The 21643-nt window shown below is 45.9% G+C and overlaps 3 protein-coding genes across 3 annotated transcripts in view; all 3 read left to right on the top strand.

The window, feature by feature from the left end:
* Window positions 1–4248: 4248 nt before the first annotated feature.
* Window positions 4249–9002, top strand: LOC127305272 (protein BTR1). Its single transcript, XM_051335681.2, has 8 exons — window positions 4249–4437; window positions 5481–5719; window positions 5806–5906; window positions 6194–6387; window positions 6664–6794; window positions 7571–7696; window positions 8481–8542; window positions 8630–9002. The coding sequence occupies exons 1-8, from the start codon at window positions 4314–4316 to the stop codon at window positions 8715–8717; spliced, it is 1065 nt and encodes a 354-aa protein (XP_051191641.1). The 5' UTR covers window positions 4249–4313; the 3' UTR covers window positions 8718–9002.
* A 166-nt stretch (window positions 9003–9168) lies between these two features.
* LOC127305273 (uncharacterized) lies at window positions 9169–10907 on the top strand. Its single transcript, XM_051335685.2, has 3 exons — window positions 9169–9604; window positions 9697–9927; window positions 10241–10907. Exons 1-3 carry the CDS (start codon window positions 9356–9358, stop codon window positions 10586–10588), a joined length of 828 nt encoding a protein of 275 aa, XP_051191645.1. The 5' UTR covers window positions 9169–9355; the 3' UTR covers window positions 10589–10907.
* A 414-nt stretch (window positions 10908–11321) lies between these two features.
* Window positions 11322–21643, top strand: part of LOC139831878 (protein BTR1-like) — a 55503-nt gene continuing 45181 nt past the window's right edge. Inside the window, exons 1-4 of the mRNA XM_071821235.1 lie at window positions 11322–11386; window positions 11681–11874; window positions 12166–12296; window positions 13073–13196. Of these exons, the coding sequence (XP_071677336.1) occupies window positions 11790–11874; window positions 12166–12296; window positions 13073–13196 (340 nt within the window). The 5' untranslated portion in view covers window positions 11322–11386; window positions 11681–11789. The remainder of the gene's footprint in view (window positions 11387–11680; window positions 11875–12165; window positions 12297–13072; window positions 13197–21643) is intronic.

Below are 21643 nucleotides of genomic sequence, written 5' to 3'. Positions count from 1 at the left end.
ACCCTTTCCACCTGATGCCATGTGAACGGGTCTTCGCGAAAGAGCCGATGAGATCGGATTCGAAGACGGCTTTAATCTCATCATATTTCCTCTTGTGCTCCTCAGGCAGCTCTTCGTACTTGACTGGTTCGTCCACCATCTCAGAGGCGGATGTCGATGCCGTTGTTGTAGAGTGTCCCACCGGGCGTGCCAGAATGTGTTGCCTACCAAAACCCACCGGCGAGCAGCGACGGGCAACACGGTAGAGCCGGGAGGCTCCCAGGACTGCGGTGGGCCCTGGTCCCTCGGGCGACGGCCCGCAATGCTCCGGCACACATCCAAGCTGGTGCGAGGGCGTGCCACCTGATCTATACCTGGTCAGGAAGGTGTTGGATTGCTTCAATTAGTTTCCTGCATGGCAAACGCGCAAACATTAAATACGAGCCCCGATCGGCTCTTAGGTTACTCTGTGAATCGGCTCTAAGAGCCGATTGACCCATGGAACACGTTGGATTTTACGTTAACATGGGGGTCCTGCTTAATCAATACCAAGATAAATCAATCTACGACAGCTTAGGGTTTTCACCGCATAACCGGAACATCCTACACGTGGATGAGCCTGGCAGACACGTAAGATGATAGAAAACTAGTCCTAAAGAGGCCTAAAAACCAACATAACGTCGATTCCCGGAACAATCCCTCTAGGATCAGCAAACCATGCCTCACGCACTACTGGATCGTTCAACCCGTTTGCAAGGCCTAATCATGCGGATATCAAACTAATCCTTGTAGAACAAGGAGCAACTATAACAGATCGGTTCTACTAAACAGAGATTAAGCAAGGTGCTGCCCTTACACCCAAGATAGGCGCAAAGGCAGCTAGATGTTGAGGGGCAGCATAGCTAAGCAAGTATACCAGAAAAGTATCCACGTCAGCCCTCAAAACATCTACGATAATAGTGTTGTTCGCCATCAACAAGGCTTCAGTTCGAACAACACTAAGCAACGAATAAACAGATACTGCCTAGATCGCAAGATGCGATCTAGGCAGCATGACGCTTACCCGGAAGAAACCCTCGAAACAAGGGGTGGCGATGCGCCTAGATTGGTTTGTCGTGAACGTGATTGTCCTCCTTTTTCAATAACCCTAGATACATATTTATAGTCCGTAGACTTTCTAACTTGGGAATAAACCCAACCGTGTACGAGCTAAACTCTATCTCTTAATTCTAACCGACACATAATCTACCATAATTTACAGATACACGGGCAATCTAGCCCACATTCTAGCCCAAAGCCGGTTCCGAAACTCTTTAGGTGTATATCCTCTAAGCCCATCTCAATCACGGCCCATCTCCTGCTCTGGCTAAATTCTGGTGATAACAAATACCTTGTAGTTCCTTCCTTGTTACCAATGACCATGTTGACAGAAGTTGAGTTCTGTCTAGCCTGACCTTTCTTTCCTTTGCGTTGTGGACAACGATGATCCCAATGGCCTATCTCGCCACACACCCAGTAAGGATGTTTCTTCTCCGTTTTCCCCTTCTTCTTCGAGTTGGTAGTCTGAGAGACTCCCTTATTCTTTCCCTTGGACTTGTGGGCATTTTTCTGCACCATATTGGTAGCAGAACGTCCCTCTGGTCCTCCAGTGTGTTTGTCTTTTGCCCCCGCCTTCTCCTCAACATCCAGAGAGCCCATGATATTCTCAATAGAGAACTCATGCCTCTGATGTTTCAGAGAAGTGGAAAAGTTCCTCCATGAAGGGGGAAGCTTAGTGACAACGCATCCCGCGACAAACTTGTCCGGTAGCACACACTTGAGGAGCTCAAGTTCCTTTGCCATGATCTGTATCTCATGAGCCTATTCTATTACAGATCGGTTCTCAACCATTCTGTAGTGATTGAACTGCTCCATAGCATATAGTTCACCTCCGGCGTCGGCAACACCAAACTTAGCGTCCAGTGCATCCCACAGTTCCCTCCCATTTCGGATGTGCAGATAAGCATCAACCAACTCGTCTCGAAGCACACTTAGAACGGCACCCACAAAGATTACGGTGGCATCCCCGAACACTTTATCCTCTTCAGGAGTAAGCGGACCTCTGGGAGTACCTTCCGCAACTCGGTGCACGCCCATAGAAGTGAGCCACAAGAGGGTCTTATTCTGCCATCTCTTGAAATGAGAACTCGTAAACGGGCTCGGTTTGAGCGCAGCAGCAAAACCAGACGGTGAAAATTGCCTATGCAAATAAGGTTTTTGGATTGTCAGATTATTAGGCAATTTTCGTGTGAGATTAATTACCGAAAACAACATGACAGATGCACAAGCATACTTAACCACACACATCAGACTAAGCACATGCATCAGATCTGAACATGGAACAAGTAGCAGTGCAAGGTAAGAGAGGAAAAACATTTACATCGCGACCGGGAAGGTCGCACCAGCAGCAGCACCATGGTCATTGTTGATGTCGCCCATGGTGTAGTCGGATCTGTCGAGGAAGTAGTCGAACCGGCGAAGATGAAGACGAACAACAGCGAGCAGTCGCGCCGGGACGCTCCCCAAAAGCCTTATCGCCCGCCTCCCGGTGCAGGATCTCGACGGGTGGGGTTTCGGAGGCCTGCTCTCCCGGACGGCTGTGCACGCAGTAGCCGGGATGAGAAAGACTAGAGAGTAGCGCAACAAAATGAACTTCTTCGTGAGAGATGCAGAATAGAGAGTTCTGAGCCTGTATTTTCAGATCTGTTTTGTCTCTTGGTATAGCCTAGGAGGAGAGTCGATCCGACCGCGTTGTCACGCGTAGGAAGCCAGGGACAGGCGGCGAGCATGCACATGCAGGTCGACAGGTGCCCAACTCAGTTGGTGCACCAAGAAAAAATTTAGCTTTCCTTGAGTATGTCTCGAACTCGGACTCGAGTCACAAACGCGACGTGCGTGACGAGGCGAGGCGGAGGAGGAGGAGTGCGCGAGGGCTCATTCTGTTCTCCCTGACTTGAAAGGACTAGAACAACAGTCCTTATATACCACATCAACTCCCTCCAAAGTAGCAATGTGAGACTAAACTTTGTCCGCCAAGGCTGTTCCCAAGCTGCCAACGTGATAAACCTTGAGATTTCAGAAATTGTAGACTACATAGATTGCCTTATTAGGTTGTAGCTTTTCTACATTCAACAGAAAGAATATCTGAACAAACAATTCAATGACCATAACTTTTTCCCATAAAAAATCAAATCCATCAACTTTCCCGCGATGGCAAGATTTAGTGGTAAGCAAGCAGGCGCGCATGCCGTTTATGCAAAGTGAAATAATTGAAGTCCAGACCGCACCAGTTGAACATTTCTAGCTAGATTTTTTTTTAAATACTGTACGTACAAACACACTCTCACAAATATATACATCCAGTCACCTGTGTAAACGCATACAATCCTCTGTAAGCACCTCTGAGGGATCAAGTCCAAGATACTGATCCGATAGATCTTAGGATTGACGAAGCTATCAGAAGCGTCGATGTAGATGAAAACCCCGTTTCTCACTAGAATTTTTTTTCACCTTTTATAAAGCACCAACATTAGATTGTTTAGAAAGAAAACAAACAATGAAACAATTTTTTCGTTTCCCCCTACACAATCCACGCGTTTTTTTAATAATACATATTATTATTATTTTTCGGGAATATTACGCGTTTTGGATCTATTTCAATTTTGTGACTAGTTGGTCATATGTGCGGCCTCTTTTCAAAAAAATTCCCGAGTGTGCCGTACGCGGGAGATATGTGCGGGGAAATATTTACCGAAGAGGTGGGAGGAGTTATGTGCGGGAAAATATTTATGGAAGAGGTGGGAGGAGCCCTAGACTAACCCTAAACGGAAGAATCATGCAAATAATCCCAACACAGTGGGTCGACAGCTGACCAATTGGTGGATAGCTGACCAACTAGTCGCAAAACTGAAATAGATCTAAAACGCGCAATATGCATGGAAAATAATAAAAGAATTCGTATTATTAAAAAAATCGCCACAATACACAATGGTTGGCATTTCTTGTCGTACAAAATCTAGCTGTTACGGTCGCGGCATCTAGGCGACGAGGACGGACCGCTGATACGAATACGACAGCCCAAGAAAACGAAACAAAAGCAGCAGAAGCAGGGTTATGTATGTATCGTGCACGCGGACGGGATAAAAGCCCAGGCGCGGCGCAGCCAAACCCTCCCTCGGCTCAATCGTATCGTTTGATGGCGTAGGCCCACACCGATCTACTCTGTTCCCCCTCCGTCTCTGCTCCCTCCCCCCCCCCGCCTCCACCTCCACCGCCACCGCCGCCGCCGCCGGCCGATGGAAGCCCCGGGCTCCCCCTACGCCTCCTCGCCCGAGTCCGCCCCCAAGCGCGCCCCCCGCTCCTCCTCCCCGCCGCCCCCGCAGGACCGCCCCGAGGCCGAGCCCGAGCCCGAACACGAAGGTAACAACCCCTCTCTCTCTGAGTTGGCTTCTGCGGCGGAACGCGGACACTGCGCTGCCGACGCCGCTGGATCCGCGAGATCCGGGCCTCGGCCCAGCCGCCGCGCTCCGGGGCCGAGATCTGCGGCCGCCCGTGCGCGTCCCCTTGCGCGGCAGTCCGGCCGATTTGGGCTGCTCTCGCAGTGTGAAGGAGAGGCGCCAGCTGACCAAGGATCACGTTTATTTTTAGTTTGTTTGGTATACACTTCACTCACGTGCCGCCCCTGGTTCGCACGGGGATGCTAGCACGAACTTGGAATAATAATCCGGTGCTGGTGGTTTACTTAATGCGCCTTGCTTTGTTAGCTGGTTCGGATGAATTAATGCCGGTGCTTCCCGCGGCGACGCGACGTCGTGGTGATGATAGTAAGTAGGCGAGGTTTTCGCGTGGTTGCGCTTCGGTTAAAAAATGGCAGCGTGCCTGATGGTGCATGGGGCATGGCTACACCTAGGTTTGGTCCTCATGTGTAGTGGTTTCACACCACAGAATAGGTGGGTGTGTGTATTCCTGCTTCGTAGCTGAAATTTGCTCTCGGCTGTCGACACGTTAAAATTGCTGCAGTTGCACGCAGGAAAACACTTTTATATGCTGCAACTCTACTACCCATGCTGCTTCTTTTGGGTGCTAAGCGTAACTGTATAATTAACCTCTGCAAGCTATGCCATTTCATATTGTATCATGGATTGACTCCAACAAAATTCCGACCAACTTGCGGTGGCGGACTTCTTGGCTTGCAAAACACCGTGAATAAACTTGTAATGCCAGTTTTGGTATGGCTGCACTCTGGTTAGTAATGGCTGCATGCCTGATGGTGCATAGTTACGTTTCTGGCTGTTGGCATGATAAATTGTTGTAGCTGCACACAGGGAAATACGTTTAGTACTGGAACTCTACTGCCCATGCTGCTTCTTTTGGGTGTTACGCCAATAAACTTGTAATGGTGGCAATTGTTATCGCAGTTCAAATTCCTTTGTTCCGAGTTCAAAATTTATCTTTCTCCTCAGATGAAAAGGAGAAGCCAACACATTTGAGGTTCCTGGTGTCTAACACGGCAGCAGGGTGCATTATTGGCAAGGGTGGCTCAACTATCAATGACTTCCAGTCTCAGTCTGGTGCTCGTATCCAGTTATCACGCAGCCATGAGTTTTTCCCTGGTACAAATGACAGAATCATCATGGTCTCTGGGCAATTTGACGATGTAATAAAGGCCATGGATTTGGTTCTCGAGAAACTCTTGGCAGAGGTAAATCAACTTGCCTTGGAAACATTCATGTTCGTACGACCATGTTGCCATTGATTGATATTTCCTATTCTCCTACACCTGTCCAGGCGGAAGAATCCAATGAAGCTGAAGCTAGGCCTAAGTTTAGACTTGTAGTTCCTAACAGCTCTTGTGGAGGGATTATTGGTAAAGGAGGAGCAACAATCAAGTATGCCTAATCAATAAACATGCTCTAATCTCTGATGCTATCATTAAGTCTTATCCCATTGTGATACTCAATTTTCAATGCGTGTGTTATGTAACGATTCAGTAAATTGATGAAGTATATCTGAACCAACAGATGATGGTAGTACGAACTATATAGTCTTGTTCTTAATACCCATCTGCTTGGTCTGATATTAATTTTTTCCCATGTTTTGTTGTTGTTCTTGTATTTATTGTATTTTTATTTCTGCCCCTTTGAATGTTGAAAGTTGGTGTTCTCTCTCTCTTCAGGTCATTCATTGAAGATTCACATGCTGGAATTAAGATTTCACCACAGGACAACAACTTCGTTGGCTTGCATGATAGGCTTGTTACTATCACAGGACCCTTAAACACTCAGATGCGAGCGATATATTTAATATTGAACAAGTTATCTGAGGATGTTCACTACCCACCTAATTTGAGTTCCCCATTTCCATATGCAGGTAAATCCTATAATTTTCACTACTGAATTTTCGATCTTAGCACATTGCTACATGCTTGCTTAAATGGGGTGCCTGCTCATAATACCTATCTTGCGCCAGTCTTTGAGGAATCCATGTGCTGTATTTAACATGCTTTTCTTTCTAAAAAAAGTCTCAACTGAATGCTGGGATATATTGACTTGTGCTGGTAGACATACTGCTTGTCATGATGGACTCACCCTTCAGATATGGCATCACCATTTCCTCTTACTCATTCCTTCACTTCAAAATATTCAGGCCTTGGTTTCCCAAGTTACCCTGCTGCTGTTCCGGTTGGGTATATGATTCCACAGGTTCCATATAACAATGCTGTGAACTATGGACCTAATGGTTATGCTGGTGGTGGTGGAAGGTACCAAAACAACAAGGTTGGTGTTTGCTGCTGCATTATTCATGTTGCTGTCCTGCATCTTGTGCACTTTTTTTTTTCAGCGTGTACCATATGTTTTATTTTGTTGTCTACTTGTGGAGAGAGATGTTGGTGGGTAATATGCATCAGATGCTTTCTAATAGAAATACAGTTTCCTGTTTTGCAGTGTACTACATTAGTAAGTGCATAGACCATTTTCCCTGTCCAAGTCTTTGAAATTACTAAAGGGCCAGATTTGGATCTCATGAATGTATTCTGATGTCCTGATAACTTTTTGTGCACTCTACTGTATTAGTAGTGCATTTGAAACAAATCACTATATCCCACTTGCAGACATGTGTTGTTTTCTGGAGAAGGATAACGTATATGTATCCCATGAAGTTTTTTTTTCATGCTATTGGTCTTAGGTAGTGCATTGAAAATAAAAGGGTCTAGGTGTATCACACTAAACATTTCTTTTTGTTGTAAGAGGTGTGTATGTTGCAACTTCTGGTTGATGTTGTGTGAGTTACACTCCTTGATGTTTGATTTGATGTGTGTGCCTGTTCATGCCTTTTGATCTTTTCACATGATATCTTAGATGCATATTTTATTATTATTTTGCAAGACTGCTTGTATGACAGAACTGATATTTCTTGTATTTATCATCTGTATAATTAGTTGTATAACTCTACGTCAAATCTTTTTTAGTTTTGTTTTTCCTGTTTTAATGGAATTGTAAACCTGATATGTGTTCAAATAGACTAACAATTGTTTTATGTTGTAACTTTGCAGCCTGGTACACCTGTTAGATCACCTGCTAATACTGAGGCCCAAGAATCACATACCATCGGTGTTGCTGATGAACACATCGGTGCAGTTGTAGGACGAGCAGGGAAGAACATAACAGAGATCATTCAGGTAATTTCTTGCACCACGGGAATTTGATATACATCAATTGCATTAGCTTTTATTTTTTTTACAGCAGATGCTCAGTTACTTAAAGCTTTTTGCATATACATAATACACACGTGCTGTTGTACAGATATACAAGGCTTCTGATTAGCCTACGTGACCGGATAGGCAATTTTGTTAGTATGTCTTGTGCATATACATATGCACACGTTGTATAGATGTATAAGGCTTCTGCAGTTCATTTTCCCCTATACTATCAACCTTAATATAAGGTGTATATATTTTTCCTAAAGTCAACGAAGTAGACTTTGACCAAAGTTTATAGAAAAATCCATTGAGAACTATATAAATATAATATGAAAATGTATGTCCTGATATATCTAGTGACATTGATTTAGCCTGATAGATATTGATAGTTTTTCCTAAAATCTTGATCAAAGTTTACATCGTTTGACTTTTGAAAAAAATTATGCGCCTTATTTTATGGAACAGGGGTAGTATAACTCAATCTTGTTTGATATATCACCATCTATTATAAGTCCTTGACTGCTGTTGCCTTCAGAAAGCTCATATGATCATGTAGTTTGCCCACAAGGGTAAATACTAAATAGTTAAAGAGAAGTGAGCATATGGCGACTATCATCATGTTAGGCTTAACAAAATGTACAAGTAGTACTTTCTCGTAGTTCTATGATTTGGGGCAAATATGCAGAAACTTTTCTCCACCTTCTTGGTTATGAGCGCACCATGTTTTAGGGAAACTAACTATAGCAATTTGTTGCAACTGCAGGCTAGTGGTGCCAGGATCAAGATATCAGATAGGGGTGACTTCATAGCTGGAACATCTGACAGGTAATTTAGCATTGGACCCGCTCTTCTCTGTGAGCACCTCTTGGCCCGTCGATCTTAACATATCTCAATTGTTTCTTACTGGTGCAGGAAAGTGACTATAACTGGGTCATCTGAAGCTATCCAGGCGGCCGAGTCTATGATCATGCAGAGGGTGGCAGCCAGTTCCGAGAGGTGATGAAGACGGAGCGCACCCCTCCGATGTCGTGGACTGCGAACTTGTTTTTTGTTTTGTTCACCTAGCTTTAGTGCTATCTGCAAAGCTTGAGAAAATTTTAAGATGACTATTCGTGTTAGTAACCAGTTAAATTAGCCTGTGTTTTTCCCTCATGGAATAGTAGCATTATATATTTCTCAGACAGATTTGACTCTCCATAACACAGAAACAAATGCTGGTGTGCTAGTGCTGCTGCTGCCTGTTTGAAGTTTTGAGATTTGGGAAGGTTGTTGGTCGGATTATGTACAGCTTCGTGGTCTGCTTAGCTTTCTTTGCACCAGTGTTATCTGCAGCTTCGTCTGCATTTTTTTTTCTTTAGCGGAACGTCTACATTTCAAAGACTTTGTTGCGGTAACAATGGACGTGTCAATTGATTGATGAAATTCAATTTCAGGGCCGGCCCATGCAAGCTCCGAACGCACGCACGCGAGCTGTCACGTCTGACAGATGGGCCCAGCTCGTACCCCACACTCTTCTTCATCCCGTCTTCCATAAATACGTTCCCCGGTTGACCACGGTCGCATCCGACTCGAGTCGAACCCAGTCCAAACCCAGCTTCCAGAACCCACCATTCCGAGACCACGCGCGGACGCGCCACCATGGCCAAGCTTCGCGCCGGCTCTACCGCCCGCTCCGCCGCCGCCGCCGCTGCTCGGGCGTCCCCGGCGCCCACGTCGTCGGACCCGAATCTCCCCACCCCGACCTCCACCCCCCGCGCCGACCTCTCCTCCTCCGGCGCCAAGTTCGCCGTCGCCTCCGCCAACCGCAGCTCGGTGGGTTCGTCCTCATCCGCTTCCGCCACGGACCTCCCCGCGCCCGCCGCCCGCGACGTCGCCTCCATCGCCAAGGTAAACCCCACCGACCTGACCGACCCGCACGCGCGCGGCGCCTCCGCCCAGGAATAATCGATGACCTTCTCCGCCCTCTTCGTGCTCGACAGGAGGTCGGCAAGCGCCTCTCCTACGACGACGAGGACTGCTCCGCCTTCCCCACCGCCGCTTCCGCGCTGCAGCCGGATCCCGCGCTCGAGGTCCCCGCCGTCCTCGCGCCCCTGCTGGAGCTCCCTGGCCCCGACCAAGTCTCCTCCACCACCGTCGTCCCCGCCTCCGCCGACTCCACCGTCACCGACGTCGTCCCCGCCTCTGCCGACTCCACCGTCACTCAGACCCAGGTGATGATCCCCGGACCCCGGTCGATTCCGATGTGCTCTGCTGCTCGAGTTCCGTTCAGTCGGTGCTTGGAATGTTGAGTTCCGTTTAGCTGTGTTTGGGCTTGGGGTGGCCATTAAATTTAAATTTAACCGATCAGTTCGAATTCGGGTGCCCATGACTTCGTATTGCTGATCAGCTCGAAACGAATCTCTGCAGCCTCCCGTCCTGATTCGAATTCCTAATCTGAATTCTTTATGTCTCCGTCAATCTGGAAGCTCCAATCCAAACGCACTAAACAAAATTCACGTCGGTGTCCTGTTTCTGTCCATGCAGGTCGCAGCGCCCGCCGACTCCACCGCCGCCGTCGCCGCCGCGGACGCCGAGGGCCCCGTCCTCACGGGGATGGAGCTCGTCCTCGCCGAGCTGCGCCACGCCCGCGGCCTCACCCCGCGCTCCAAGCGCCTCCTCGCCGCGCTCGCCGAGACAGCCTCCGCCGAGCTCAGCTACGACCCCACGGCCGCCGCCATCCGCACGCGCCGCGCGGCCTTCTGGAGCAAGGTGCGCGTCGGGATCCTCGCCGCTATGGTCTTCTCCGTGGCCGCCATGGACGTCGCCCTCGCCGTCGCGCTCTACGGCGCCAGCCGCGGGAGCCACCACCACCTGGTGCTGCCCCCCACCTGATCGATCGATGCACGATGACGAGCGATCCATCGGTACAAGTTAGTAGAACCGGTGTGTTAATTTGGTCTACTAGTGTTGGCCGCTTCCGATTTCTACCAGTAGCTTCGTACTAAGTTAGCCTTGTTGCTCTACGAGTTTCTAGTACTACATCAGTACGTTGTGGTGTTTAATTATTGGTACCTAGATAGAACCGTGCTGAAAGCAGCGGTGATTAATTTCTGTGTTACGGTGAGTGTTTATTAGTATATTTTCAGTAAGAAATACTATATTGACTGTGTTGTGCTTCAGTAACAATTTTATGGAAATTCAGTTTCATGCACGATTGGCAGTAGTTCATATGAGATGATGAAGGAATCCGAGCATGGGGTTCGTAATCTGTTGGATCCATATTGTTCAGACTTGCTCCTGTTTTTAATTTATTTTTCTGTTGTGAACTTTTAAGTATGAACTTGAGTGCATATGAAACAGGAAAATTAGTATTTTTGCAAGCAGTCAAACCAGGTTGGTTAGTTGGCGCAGGTTGATCCAGAGGCATAAGTGTCGTCGGCATTCATGGCTGCATACCTTCTGCATAGCTCGGTGCCTCAGTGAATCTGGATTTTTGTAGGATCTATCATGGCTTTTCATGTTTTAAGTAGCCATATAGGCCCAAACAGTTCTAGCCATATCACACTCGAAAAAAAGATGACATATGTTCTGCATCTAACATCGCCACACACATGGGCAACCAAAGTTTAGACTTGTAGTTCCTAATAGCTCTTGTGGAGGGATTATTGGTAAAGAAGGAGCAACAATCAAGTATGCCTAATCAATAAACCTGCTAATCTCTGATGGTATCATTAAGTCTTATCCCATTGTGATACCTAAATTTCAATGCGTGTGTTATGTAACGATTCAGTAAATTGATGAAGTGTATCTGAACCAACAGATGATCGTAGGAACTATATAGTCTTGTTCTTAATACTCATCTGCTTGGTCTGATTTCAACTTTATCCCATGTTTTGTCGTTGTTCTTGCATTTATTGTACTTTTTGTTTCTGCCCCTTTGAATGTTGAAAGTTGTGTTCTCTCTCTCTCTCTCTCTCTCTTCAGGTCATTCATTGAAGATTCACATGCTGGAATTAAGATTTCACCGCAGGACAACAACTTTGTTGGTTTGCATGATAGGCTTGTTACTATCACAGGACCCTTAAACACTCAGATGCGAGCGATATATTTGATATTGAACAAGTTATCTGAGGATGTTCACTACCCACCTAATTTGAGTTCCCCATTTCCATATGCAGGTAAATCCTAGATTTTTCACTACTGAATTTTCGATCTTACCACATTGCTACATGCTTGCTTAAATGGGGTGCCTGCTCATAATACCTATCTCGCGCTAGTCTTTGAGGAATCCATGTGCTGTATTTAACATGCTTTTCTTTCTAAAAAAAGTTTCAACTGAATGCTGGGATATATTGACATGTTCTGGTAGACATACTGCTTGTCATCTCTGATATTTATAGATGGACTCACCCTTCAGATATGGCATCACCATTTCCTCTTACTCATTTCCTTCACTTCAAAATATTCAGGCCTTGGTTTCCCAAGTTACCCAGCTGCTGTTCCGGTTGGGTATATGATTCCACAGGTTCCAGATAACAATGATGTGAACTATGGACCTAATGGTTATGCTTGTGGTGGTGGAAGGTACCAAAACAACAAGGTTGGTGTTTGCTGCTGCATTATTCATGTTGCTGCCCTGCATCTTGTGCACCTTTTTTTTTTCAGCGTGTACCATATGTTTTATTTTGCTGTCTACTTGTGGAGAGAGATGTTGGTGGGTAATATGCATCAGATGCTTTCTAATAGAAATACAGTTTCCTGTTTTGCAGTGTACTACATTAGTAAGTGCAGACCATTTTTCCTGTCCAAGTCTTTGAAATTACTAAAGGGCCAGATTTGGATCTCATGAATGTATGCTGATGTCCTGATAACTTTTTGTGCACTCTACTGTATTAGTAGTGCATTTGAAATAAATCACTATATCACACTTGCAGACATGTGTTGTTTTCTGGAGAAGGATAACGTACATGTATACCATGAAGTTTTTTTTTTGCATGCTATTGGTCTTAGGTAGTGCATTGAAAATAAAAGGGTCTAGGTGTATCACACTAAACATTTTTTTTGTTGTAAGAGGTGTGTATGTTGCAACTTCTGGTTGATGTTGTGTGAGTTACACTCCTTGATGTTTGATTTGATGTGTGTGCCTGTTCATGCCTTTTGATCTTTTCACATGATATCTTAGATGCATATTTTATTATTATTTTGCAAGACTGCTTGTATGACAGAACTGATATTTCTTCTATTTATCATCTGTATAATTAGTTGTATAACTCTACGCCAAATCTTTTTTAGTTTTGTTTTTCCTGTTTTAATGGAATTGTAAACCTGATATGTGTTCAAATAGTCTAACCATGGTTTTATGTTGTAACTTTGCAGCCTGGTACGCCTGTTAGATCACCTGCTAATACTGAGGCCCAAGAATCACATACCATCGGTGTTGCTGATGAACACATCGGTGCAGTTGTAGGACGAGCAGGGAAGAACATAACAGAGATCATTCGGGGTAATTTCTTGCACCACGGGAATTTGATATACATCAACTGCTTTAGCTTTTATTTTTTTACAGCAGATGCTCAGTTACTTAAAGCTTTCTGCATATACATAATACACACGTGCTGTTGTACAGATATACAAGGCTTCTGATTAGCCTACGTGACCGGATAGGCAATTTTGTTAGTATGTCTTGTGCATATATGTATGCACACACATTGTATAGATGTATAAGGCTTCTGCAGTTTATTAGCCTATACTATCTTCCTTAATACTGTATAAGGTGTATATATTTTTCCTGAAGTCAAACGAGGTAGACTTTGACCAAAGTTTATAGAAAAATCTATTGAGAACAGCAATACTATATAAATATAATATGAAAATGTATGTCCTGATATATCTAGTTACATCGATTTGGCGTGATAGATATTGATAGTTTTTCCTTAAATCTTGGTCAAATTTTACATCGTTTGACTTCTGGAAAAAAATTATGCGTCTTATTTTACGGAACAGAGAGGTAGTATAACCCAATCTTGTTTGATATATATCACCATCTAGTATAAGTCCTTGACTGCTGTTGCCTTCAGAAAGTTCGTTTGATCATGTAGTTTGTGCCCACAAGGGTAAGTACTAAATAGTTATAGAGAACTGAGCATATGATGACTATCATCATGTCATGCTTAAAAAAATGTACTAGTAGTACTTTCTCGTAGTTCTATGATTTGGGGCAACTATGTTTTTCGATAAAGGATGTTTTATTACTTTTGATAAGCAATTACATCCAGCCTCTGCACAATCAGGATGCACACAGTCATTTTAATAGTCTTAGGATCACAAATATGTCAAACTAAAAAAGAAAAAAGGCGAAATACATATCGAAACGATGAATTATAAAACGCCTAAGGTGTGGGTGGGACTTCAATCCGTAGACTATGCTGCCACCCATGTAGGGAAAATTATCCCTCGCCGTAGCCTCCAACCGTGTACATACCTCCGTAAATAGGTCTCAGTTCTCCAAGCGCTGAAGAGGTAACCACAAACGGAGAATACATGTACATCTGTAGATGACCTGCAACAAAGAGCAATTTTTATCATTAATTTTTTTGTCATTTCTACTCAGCCAAAGCGTCCAGATCACTACAAGGGCCCCCACCCTAAGAAACAACTTAAACCTTGAATCTATACCATGAAGCCAACTGCCAAAGACATTGGCACACTAGACGGAGGGTACAAGGTAGACGCTACTTGGATGACAGACCAAATAGATCTCGCGAACTGGCACTGGAAGAAGAGGTGTTTAATAGTTTCATCATGATGACAAAAAACACATCGCTTACTTCCTTGCCAATTCCGCTTAACAAGATTGTCTTTGGTGAGGATGACACCTCGACGAAGATACCATCCGAATATTTTTATTTTTAATGGTATCTTCATCTTTAAAATTTTCTTATTATTATCCACTGGTATATCAGAAAGAAGTATGGCGTTGTATAAAGATTTGACCGAGAAAGAACCGTCTACGTGTAAATTCCACCTAAATTCATCTGGTTCAGGTCCCCCAGCCTTTGAATTAAGGTATTCCCCGCCAATAGCCTTTGTCCTATCAAAACTCGTCTGAACGTCACATTCGGAGGAGAGGTAGCCATTACTGTAGCAATGGTATCTCCTTTGCGATGAACGATACAATACAATGCAGGATACTGTTCACTTAGGGGTGCATTGTCTAACCAAGCATCTTTCCAGAATCGTATCTGTGCTCCATTCTTAATTGAGAAAGTTTCATGGCGAAAAAAGACATTTTTTATCACCATTAGACCAGCCCAGAAGTGTGAGTCCCCAGGTTTCCATACCACTTGGGATAACGTCTTTGAGCCTATATACTTTCTCCGAAGAATAGTTTGCCAAATCCCATCATCGGTAAGGAGCTTAAAAAGCCATTTACCCAGCAGAGCTGAATTCTTGACCTCCAAGTCATGAACTCCAAGCCCGCCTTGATCTTTGGGACTACAAACTATACTCCATTTGACTAGTCGATACTTCTTTTTCTCACTGTCCCCTTGCCAAAAGAATTTGGATCGATAATAATCGAGTTTATGCAGAATTCCTTTTGGCAATAGGAAGAATGATAACATATACAGTACCATATTTGTCACTACCGAATTAATGAGTATCAATCTTCCTCCCATGGACAACAATTTACCTTTCCAACAGCTAAGGCGCTTCTGTAATCTTTCTTCCACTATTTTCCATTTAGCAATCGTAAGTCTCCGATAATGAATCGGAATACCCAAATAGCGAATAGGAAATTGGCCTTGCCCACAACCAAACAACTCTGTATAAAGAGCTGTATCATCTTGGGCATCACCGAAACAGAACAATTCGCTTTTATGGAAATTGATTTTCAATCTCGAGAGCTGCTCAAAAGCCGTCAAAATTAATTTTAGGTTTTGAGCTTTCTCGAGATCGTGATCCATAAACATAATTGTATCGTCGGTATATTGAAGGATAGATAAACCACCATCAACGAGATGTGGAATCACACCTTCAATCTGACTATCAGACTTGGCCCGCTCTATGAGTATAGCCAACATATCCGCCACAATGTTGAATAACATAGGTGATAACGGATCCCCTTGGCGTAACCCTTTTCTTGTTTGGAAATAATGGCCGGTGTCATCATTAACCCGAATTGCCACACTACCTCCATACACAAAATCATTTATTAAAGCGCGCCATTCAGGAATCCTGAGTGTCTGTTGAAGGAAAGACCATTTGACCTTGTCATAAGCCTTTTCAAAATCTAATTTTAAAATAACCCCATTTAATTTCTTAGTATGCATCTCATGTACCGTCTCATGCAAAACCACCACTCCATCAAGGATATTTCGTCCTTGCATGAAAGCGGTTTGTGATGGCTGATCGAACTACATGATCCGCAACCGTATTAAGTCTAATGGTGGCCACTTTCGTGAAAATCTTGAAACTTACGTTTAAGAGGCAAATAGGTCCATATTGTTGAATCCTTTCTGCCTCATTAACTTTCGGTAACAAGATTACTTCACCAAAATTTAGACGAAATAATTCTAATTATCCTATATGCAGAGCACTGAACAAATCTAGAAGATCCGCTTTAATAGTATCCCAGAAAGTTTGATAAAACTCTGCTGGAAAACCATCGGGACCCGGTGCTTTGTTGCATTCCATTTGGAAATAGCCTTCTGCACCTCTTCCTCAGAATAAGGTGCAGTTAGTAAGCCATTTTCTTCTAGAGAAACTTGGGGTATATCAGCTGTTAAGTCCTCATTTAGAGAAAAAGAGCTTTCATCTGGAGGACCAAACAAGCCTTTATAATAATTAGTAATGTAAGATTTAAGTTGCTCATGGCCTTCAATCAACCCTTCATCTTGAGTAAGAGAGTGAATACATTTTTTCCGATGTCTCCCATTGGCTATGCCATGGAAATATCGCGTATTTGAATCTCCTTCTAAAATGAATTGGGCTTTAGAACGTTGATACCATTTGAGTTCCTCCTCGCGAAGGAGACTCGCCATCTGCGCATTGGACTGATTCTTAAGTTCAATCTCATGCGGAGACAATGGTCTTACCTCAGCAACCGCCTCAAGCTCATCAATCAAAGTTGATAAGCGAGCCTTTTCCTTCTTAAGAATGCCAGTCATATGGGCAGCCCAACCAGAGAGATGTCTGCGCATTGCACGCATCTTATTATTCCATCTCAAGATTGGAGTGCTACCACCAACCGGCATTTCCCAAACCGCCTTAACCATCTCATGGAACCCATCTCTCTGTAGCCAGCCAAGTTCAAATTTGAAAGGCCACTTACAAACAGTTCAGGGATTTCCAGTAGTTAAGAGGATAGGAGCATGGTCGGACAATTTTTCAATACGTTCTAGTGCACGGACCGACACCATAGGGTATTTATCTTTCCATTTAGTATCCATCAACACGCGATCTAGCTTTTCGTATGTGGGTTCAGGCAAGCTGTTGGCCCAAGTAAACTGTCGACCGGACATAAACACCTCTCTTAAGTCAAGGCTATCAATGACAGCATTAAACAAGAAAGGCCAATGTCCATCAAAAAGACCTTTACTTTTTTCATGAGGAAATCTTAGTAAATTAAAATCTCCACCGATCAAAATCGGGTAGGGATTATCTATAGTAAGATTTACCAACTCACGTAAAAAGTCAGCCTTAAAAGCGTCTTGGGCGGCACCATACACGGCAACCAGACTCCACATGAAACCATCAGCCTTATTCTGAATGTCGAGCTTATTGTGATACTCGCCATCAGAACTAGATAGAACAGTCATGGTGTCTATTCGGACGCCAACTAAAATGCCACCAGACCTACCACGAGGCGGGCGAGAAAACCACTGAAAGTTAATCCCGCCTGATAAACGGTCGAGGAAACTTTGTGAGAAATTCCGCCTACCCGTCTATGATATTGCAATAAAATCTAAATCATAGTTTCTACAACCGTCGGTAATGTGAGAATGCTTAGCCAAGTCACCAAGACCTCTGCTATTTCGAAACATGCCATTCATTGAGAAACTATTTTAGATTTAGAACTTTTGCTATATCTACGAGACTTCTTCCCAGCTGAAGACCGAGAACCTCGTGCTGAAGCTTTTAAGTCATAGACTGAACTAAGCTCCGAGTGTTCTAAGTCGACTTCTGAGATATTACCAATGATAGTCGAGAGAAGCTGACCATCTAGGATGTCATCCTCTTTATCATCGTCTATCACGGGAGTTTCAAGCCCAGTGGAAACGTTCGGAACAACCGTTAAACGATCAAGTTCCGTCTGTCTCAACACATTAGCCGAAACTGAGACGTGTTACCCAATGAGACCCCAAGACTACTCAAATTAGAAGAAATACATGAATCTGAAAAGGAAGTAAAAGACTTGGATGGTTCTTTCGTATCAGCCGTATCGAGGTTCAACTCCGCCTTGCGTCGCATGGCTCGCTGCATGACATCCTCGTCCGTCCCAACCCATCTTCCGCAAGCGCGTACCTCCCACTTCACCTCACCGTCGGCTGAACGACAGTAGGAGGGACAGCGGGAAGAGGCTGCTGCAAGGTGGAGACCGGCGAAGGTGAAGCCGAACGCGGTGACGAAGCCGACGTAGAATCCGACGCTACAGGGGAAAAAGTCGGTGAAGCCCCCTGTACCGAGCCAGAACGCGGCGAGCCCCCGTCCATAGGCGACGACGGCATGGACGCAGGGGCCTCCTCCGCCCGTGGAGGCGGCACATGTGCCCCAAGCGGCCCGTCCGCCCGAGAGAGCACAGCCGCAGGCGCGTGCAGCGTCACCTCGAGGTCCGCGCCAACCCCTGGAGGCGTGAACGACTCCTGCAGCACCGTCATGGCCGACCGCTGCCAGGTCGTCGAAGCCGTGTGCTGCAGCGCAGTTGACGTGGCGTGTTGCGACGTGGGCGTCGTGACCGACGCGGCGTGCTGCGTCGTTGCCGCATCCGGCTGCTGACCCTGCGTGGGTCCCGTGGCAGACACCGTGGCGACCAGCGGCGCGTCCATCGACGGCACCTGCTGCAACAAAGCCTCCGTGGCCGGCTGCTGCAAGGTCGACAAGGCCGCCAGCTGCGGAAGCGTGGTCGACAGCGACCCAACCTGCGGTGCCTCTTATCGTGTCGGAGACACGGGGAGAGGTTGTACCAAAGGCTGTGACGCGTCCCGGCCACACGCCGGCTCCGTCTGTGTCGAAGTAGAAGACGGATCCGGCGCCCCCTGTGGTGTGCGTGGCGAAGAAGGCGTAGGAGCAGTAGATGACACCGGTCGAGTGCGTCCCTGCATGAACGTCCGTACACGAGACGGAGAAGCAGACCGAGAGAGCGAAGGCCGCGAAGCAACTAGGCGAGGAGACTCCGCCCTGGCACGAGCTACAATCTGGCGTCCTCTGTCCGTCATCGGCGAGTGGTTGAATGGAGTCAGAGCCACCTGCGCAACCGGCACCGCTGAAGCACCCTGAGACTGAGTCGGTGGATGTTCATCTACCTCCATATTCGCCGCATCCGGCGCAGCATCCGCCGTAGCGTCATCAAATCGCTCCTCCTCAAACCCATGAGAGCCATCATCATCACCTCCGTCCTTCCAGAAATAAGGACGAAACCGAGGGTCCGGCTTAAACCCAGCTGCTTCCCGACGAAAGCAAAATTTGTAACCATTAAGCTGCAGTAGTGCAACCACTTGCAAGCATCCATTATCTTTCTCCAACGCTGAAGGATCCCGCATAGCCACAAGAATATGAATAATCCCCAGGCTCCGAAGGGAAACTAAATCAAAGTCAAGAGTGGTGCCAATAAGAGACCCCACAGCCCAGAGACCTAAAAAGTGTCGAACAGAGTCAGGTACACCGTCGACATGCACCCAAACAGGCTCCATACCAAACTCTGGAGTAATATCCTGATGCACCCAAGAAGAAACAAGAGCCTGTGCACTAATCTTGGGCACACTCATCTGCATCCCATCAATCCTCGACAGATCCTCGGCTGTAGGTATACCAACAAGAAAAACATTAACACCATGTGGCACCGCCTCCCACCTCCATGTAGGATTCCCAGGACACATATGGGCTAAAAGACTCTGGATATCTGCAGCTGAAACTACTCCCTCTCTAGACACCTGCACCAAAGCTGTAGGTGCTCCAGACGCAATCAACTGAGGCTTAAAAACTGAGTCCGGGAGCTGAAGATCAAGCGTGGCGTCATTACCACAACCGACAAAAAAGCTCGTAGGTCTCGGCAGCTTCAGGATTGGACACCGAATGGTCGGGTGCGCCCCAGAATCACACACCAGACAATAATGAACAGCCTTACAATCCTTGGTTGCATGCGTAGTAACGGCGCACTTCCAACAGCGCCCCACCTTCTTCTGCTTCACCGCTGGTGCATCAGGAACAACGCCAACTGCAGGCGCCTGTGAAGGAGCCACAAGAACATCAGAATTTGCCACCAAAGATGGCTGCACCATAGGCAATGGCGCAGACTGTCCCAATGTAGGCATTGGCTGTCCCACAGGAGGCCCAGACTCTCCCACCGAAGGCACCGGCTGCGCCACCGTGTAGTGGCACTTTTCTTCTTCCTTCTCTTCTTCACTTGTCCAGGCTGTGGCGGTGGCTGCTGATATATAGGTGGCTGCACCATACTCTGCTGACCAGTAATTAGATATTGAAATTGACCTTGGTACTGCGGATACGACGGCTGTGGCATGAATTGCATCTGGGGTACAGGCGGTCGATACCCATAAGGCGGCCGCGGCGTGATACGTCCATTTTGCATCACTATTTTATATCATAATTTGCTGTTATTCATTGATATATTTCATATTTGGAGATGATACTTATGTTATTTCATCTATTTTGCATGTTTCATGATTATTGGAGGATCGCGCACCGGAGTCAGGATTCTGCTGGAAAAAGCGTCGTCAGAAGGCGATATTTCGGAAGATCAACAATTGACAGAAATTATACGGAAAATCCTATTTTTCTAGAAGACGAAGGGAGCCAGAAGGGGGAGCCGAGGAGGGCCGCCATGGGCCCACCTCATAGGCTGGCGCGGGCCCTGCCCTGGCCGCGCCGCCCTGTGAGGAGGGGGCCCACAGCCCCCTCTGGCCTCCTCTCCTTCGTGTAGATCTTCACCCCGAAAACCTAAGCTCCAGAGGATAGTCGCGAAGAGTCACAGCCGCCTCTGCGGGGCAGAAAACACCAGAGAGAAAAGAGCTCTCCGGCAGGCTGAAATCTGCCGGGGAAATTCCCTCCCGGAGGGGGAAATCGACGCCATCGTCACTGTCATCGAGTTGGACATCATCTCCTTCACCATCGTCATCATCTCCATCATCATCACCGCCGTCTCCACCGCTGCACATCGTCACCGCTGTAACGATTTGGGTTGGATCTTGATTGTTTGATAGGGGAAACTCTCCCGGTATTGATTTCTACTTGTTATTGATGCTATTGAGTGAAACCATTGAACCAAGGTTTATGTTCAGATTGTTATTCATCATCATATCACCTCTGATCGTGTTCCATATGATGTCTCGTGAGTAGTTCATTTAGTTCTTGAGGACATGGGTGAAGTCTAAATGTTAGTAGTGAATTATGGTTGAGTAATATTCAATGTTATCATATTTAAGTTGTGGTGTTATTCTTCTAGTGGTGTCATGTGAACGTCGACTACATGATACTTCACCTTTATGGGCCTAGGGGAATACATCTTGTACTCGTTTGCCAATTGCGGGGTTGCCGGAGTGACAGAAACCTAAACCCCCGTTGGTATATCGATGCAGGAGGATAGTAGGATCTCAGAGTTTAAGGCTGTGGTTAGATTTATCTTAATTACTTTCTTGTAGTTGCGGATGCTTGCAAGGGGTATAATCACAAGTATGTATTAGTCCTAGGAAGGGCGGTGCATTAGCATAGGTT

Source organism: Lolium perenne, chromosome 6 (assembly GCF_019359855.2).
Source record: "Lolium perenne isolate Kyuss_39 chromosome 6, Kyuss_2.0, whole genome shotgun sequence".
Taxonomy (NCBI): Eukaryota; Viridiplantae; Streptophyta; class Magnoliopsida; order Poales; family Poaceae; genus Lolium; species Lolium perenne.
Note: the sequence above shows the minus strand (reverse complement) of the source record. Positions and strands in the feature narration are given on the sequence as shown.

Excerpts from the sequence above, each read along its gene's own strand:
- LOC127305273 (XM_051335685.2), top strand. The coding sequence starts at position 9,356 with ATGGCCAAGCTTCGCGCCGGCTCTACCGCCCGCTCCGCCGCCGCCGCC. Across the intron at positions 9,605-9,696 it reads ACGTCGCCTCCATCGCCAAG|GAGGTCGGCAAGCGCCTCTC; the intron begins GTAAACCCCACC and ends CGTGCTCGACAG. Across the intron at positions 9,928-10,240 it reads CCACCGTCACTCAGACCCAG|GTCGCAGCGCCCGCCGACTC; the intron begins GTGATGATCCCC and ends CTGTCCATGCAG.
- LOC127305272 (XM_051335681.2), top strand. The coding sequence starts at position 4,314 with ATGGAAGCCCCGGGCTCCCCCTACGCCTCCTCGCCCGAGTCCGCCCCC. Across the intron at positions 7,697-8,480 it reads ACATAACAGAGATCATTCAG|GCTAGTGGTGCCAGGATCAA; the intron begins GTAATTTCTTGC and ends TTGCAACTGCAG. Across the intron at positions 8,543-8,629 it reads ATAGCTGGAACATCTGACAG|GAAAGTGACTATAACTGGGT; the intron begins GTAATTTAGCAT and ends TTACTGGTGCAG.